Raw genomic sequence first — 2,633 nt, 5'->3', positions numbered from 1 at the left:
ACGAAAACTGTTGCCTTTCATTTTTCACTGGAGGCTAGAGGAAAAAAAAGGCAGATTAAAACTTGTTTTCTTAAGGGGATGAAATCATACTAGATTTTCTAAAATAATAAAAAAAAAATTTATTTTGCCAAAATTATGCAATGAATCTGCTGAGCTAATTAAACATGCGCCTTAAAGCTGTTTTTTGTTTTTTTTTTTTTTGGACAGTGAGTGTGGTGATGGCAGCATTATCGCTCTAAGTTATTTGGTATTTTGTTAATTTCAGCAACCAGTTGATCTAGTCTTGGCGACGTTTTCCAATTTAACATTGCCTTAAATGACTTGGAGGTATGCTGCTGATTTAAGTTATTGCTGAACTCTGATATTCAGTTTTTTTTGTCTTAAAAGTAATTAAAAGACAGTTAAATTTTTTTTTTAAATTTTATTTTTCACATCTCAACTTGTTTGGTTCTTTGCATAGAAAAGATACCCAACAATTTAGGCCTTGTAGCAGTTTTTATGGATTTTACATACAATTTTGATGTGTTCTGTCGTCGTCGTTTTCTTTGTACATCAAACGATTATGGCATTTTTCGATTTTTTTAAGTTATATATTAAAAAAAAAAAATTATTATATATAGAAAACAGTTGCTTAAACTACTATGTAATAAAGGTAATAAATTTGTTTCGACTAATTTAAACCACAGAGCGCATTCACAGATCGTCTATTTAAAAGGTGAAGGATGGCTGGGGATTGTTGGGGTAGGAATAGCCTTCCTGCTTCTTGGGCTGGGCGGGGGGAGCGGGCTTGACCACAGGCGGCAAGTAGTCCTTCTTGGGGGCTGGTGGGGCGGGCTTTGGTGGAGCGGGCTTGGGAGGGGCGGGTTTGGGCTTGGGGGCAGCTGGAGGAGCTGGCTTAACTACAGGCGGCAAGTAGTCCTTCTTGGGTGCTGGTGGGGCGGGTTTGGGAGCGGGCTTTGGTGGGGCAGGCTTTGGGGGGGCTGGCTTGGGAGCTGCTGGAGGGGCGGGCTTGACCACAGGGGGCAAGTAATCCTTTTTGGGCGCTGGTGGTGGTGGGAAGGGCTTGGAGGGTTCATCGTAGTGATAACCATCATCTTGCTTAGTGGGTGCAGGCTTTGGTGGCGCTGGCTTGGGAGGAGCTGGCTTGGGCTTGGGGGCAGCCGGGGGTGAGGCCTTAACCACAGGGGGCAAGTAATCCTTCTTGGGTGCTGGTGGGGCTGGCTTGGGTGGGGCGGGCTTGGGTGGAGCTGGTTTGGGCTTGGGCGCTGCTGGAGGTGAGGCCTTAACTACGGGGGGCAAGTAATCCTTCTTGGGTGCTGGTGGGGCGGGCTTGGGTGGTGCTGGCTTGGGTGGAGCTGGCTTGGGCTTGGGCGCTGCTGGAGGGGCGGGCTTGACCACAGGGGGCAAGTAATCCTTCTTGGGCGCCGGTGGTGGTGGGAAGGGCTTGGAGGGTTCATCGTAGTGATAACCATCATCTTGCTTGGTGGGTGCAGGTTTTGGTGGGGCTGGCTTGGGAGGAGCTGGCTTGGGCTTGGGGGCTGCGGGAGGTGAGGCCTTAACCACAGGGGGCAAATAGTCCTTCTTGGGTGCTGGTGGGGCTGGCTTGGGTGGCGCTGGCTTGGGTGGAGCTGGCTTGGGCTTGGGGGCTGCGGGAGGTGAGGCCTTAACCACAGGGGGCAAATAGTCCTTCTTGGGTGCTGGTGGTGCTGGCTTGGGTGGAGCTGGCTTGGGCTTGGGTGCTGCTGGTGGGGCGGGCTTTACCACAGGCGGGAATGGCTGGGAGGGTTGTTCGTAGTGATAACCATCATCCTGCTTAGTGGCTGGAGGAGCTGGCTTCACGGTGGGCTTAGGTGGTGAGGGCTTTGGCGGTGCTGGCTTGGGTGGTGCCGGCTTAGGAGGATCGTAGTGATAGCCATCGGCTTGCAAGTTATTGCTGCTGTCAAACAAATGCGATACGTCAGCACTGACGTATGCCACTAAGGCCAAAACTAATAAAAGTTTCTGAAAATCCAACACAAAAACAAACAGAAAACACGACAAATTATTTTCTTAATCTTTTCACTTTGGTAGCTTCTTTTTTTTTTTGGAAAATAATCCATTTTTTTTCTTGGGGGGGGGGGGATTGCTGGGAAATCAATGCAAGAATAATCCATATTTTCTTGTGATTTCTTTGTTGCTCTGGTAGGGCTCTTTGCAGGGGGGGGGCTATCCTTTTGTTTCCATGGTTTTTCCATTTCTTTAGCAGTTGTATGTCTTACCATTGTTTTAATCCCAATGAATGTCGCTGAGTGACTGTGCTTGAAATTTCGATTGTGAAATTATTTATATCGCTCGAGAAAAAAAATTTTTTTTCGAAAAAGAGATCGAACTAAGGATGTTACAGTATGAGAACATCAAAACTTGTCGCATGCGGTCAAAAAACAACAACAAAATAAGCGCTGGAAAAACGCACCAACAAAAACATGCTGCTGATGACGAGCCACCACATTAACCGCCTAAAATCATGGAGAGAGAATCTCATAATGTTGTATGGGGTTAATGATCATCAGTGACTTTTTAATTCTTAGCATAGCAATGTAGGACCCCTTGGTCCCCCCTCACCCTCTCCCTTAAGCAGACAGCTAGAAGACTCG

At 47.4% G+C, this 2,633-nt stretch overlaps 1 protein-coding gene across 1 annotated transcript; it reads right to left on the bottom strand.

Annotated features, from left to right (window-relative positions):
* Positions 1-708: 708 nt before the first annotated feature.
* LOC106094582 (uncharacterized) lies at positions 709-2,290 on the bottom strand. The gene is made up of 3 exons (XM_013261806.2): positions 2,259-2,290; positions 793-2,001; positions 709-759 (listed from the first exon to the last, which is right to left on the bottom strand). Exons 1-3 carry the CDS (start codon positions 2,259-2,261, stop codon positions 709-711), a joined length of 1,263 nt encoding a protein of 420 aa, XP_013117260.1. The 5' UTR covers positions 2,262-2,290.
* Positions 2,291-2,633: the final 343 nt, after the last annotated feature.

Source organism: Stomoxys calcitrans, chromosome 1 (genome assembly GCF_963082655.1).
Source record: "Stomoxys calcitrans chromosome 1, idStoCalc2.1, whole genome shotgun sequence".
Taxonomy (NCBI): Eukaryota; Metazoa; Arthropoda; class Insecta; order Diptera; family Muscidae; genus Stomoxys; species Stomoxys calcitrans.
The sequence above is the reverse complement of the archived record's forward strand: the minus strand, read 5'-3'. Positions and strand labels throughout refer to the sequence as shown.

What these genes read in the sequence shown, in the direction of transcription:
- LOC106094582 (XM_013261806.2), bottom strand. An exon ending in AGGACTACTTGCCGCCTGTG is followed by an intron (nt 760 to 792) that starts GTCAAGCCCGCT and finishes CAGCCCAAGAAG; the next exon opens with CAGGAAGGCTATTCCTACCC.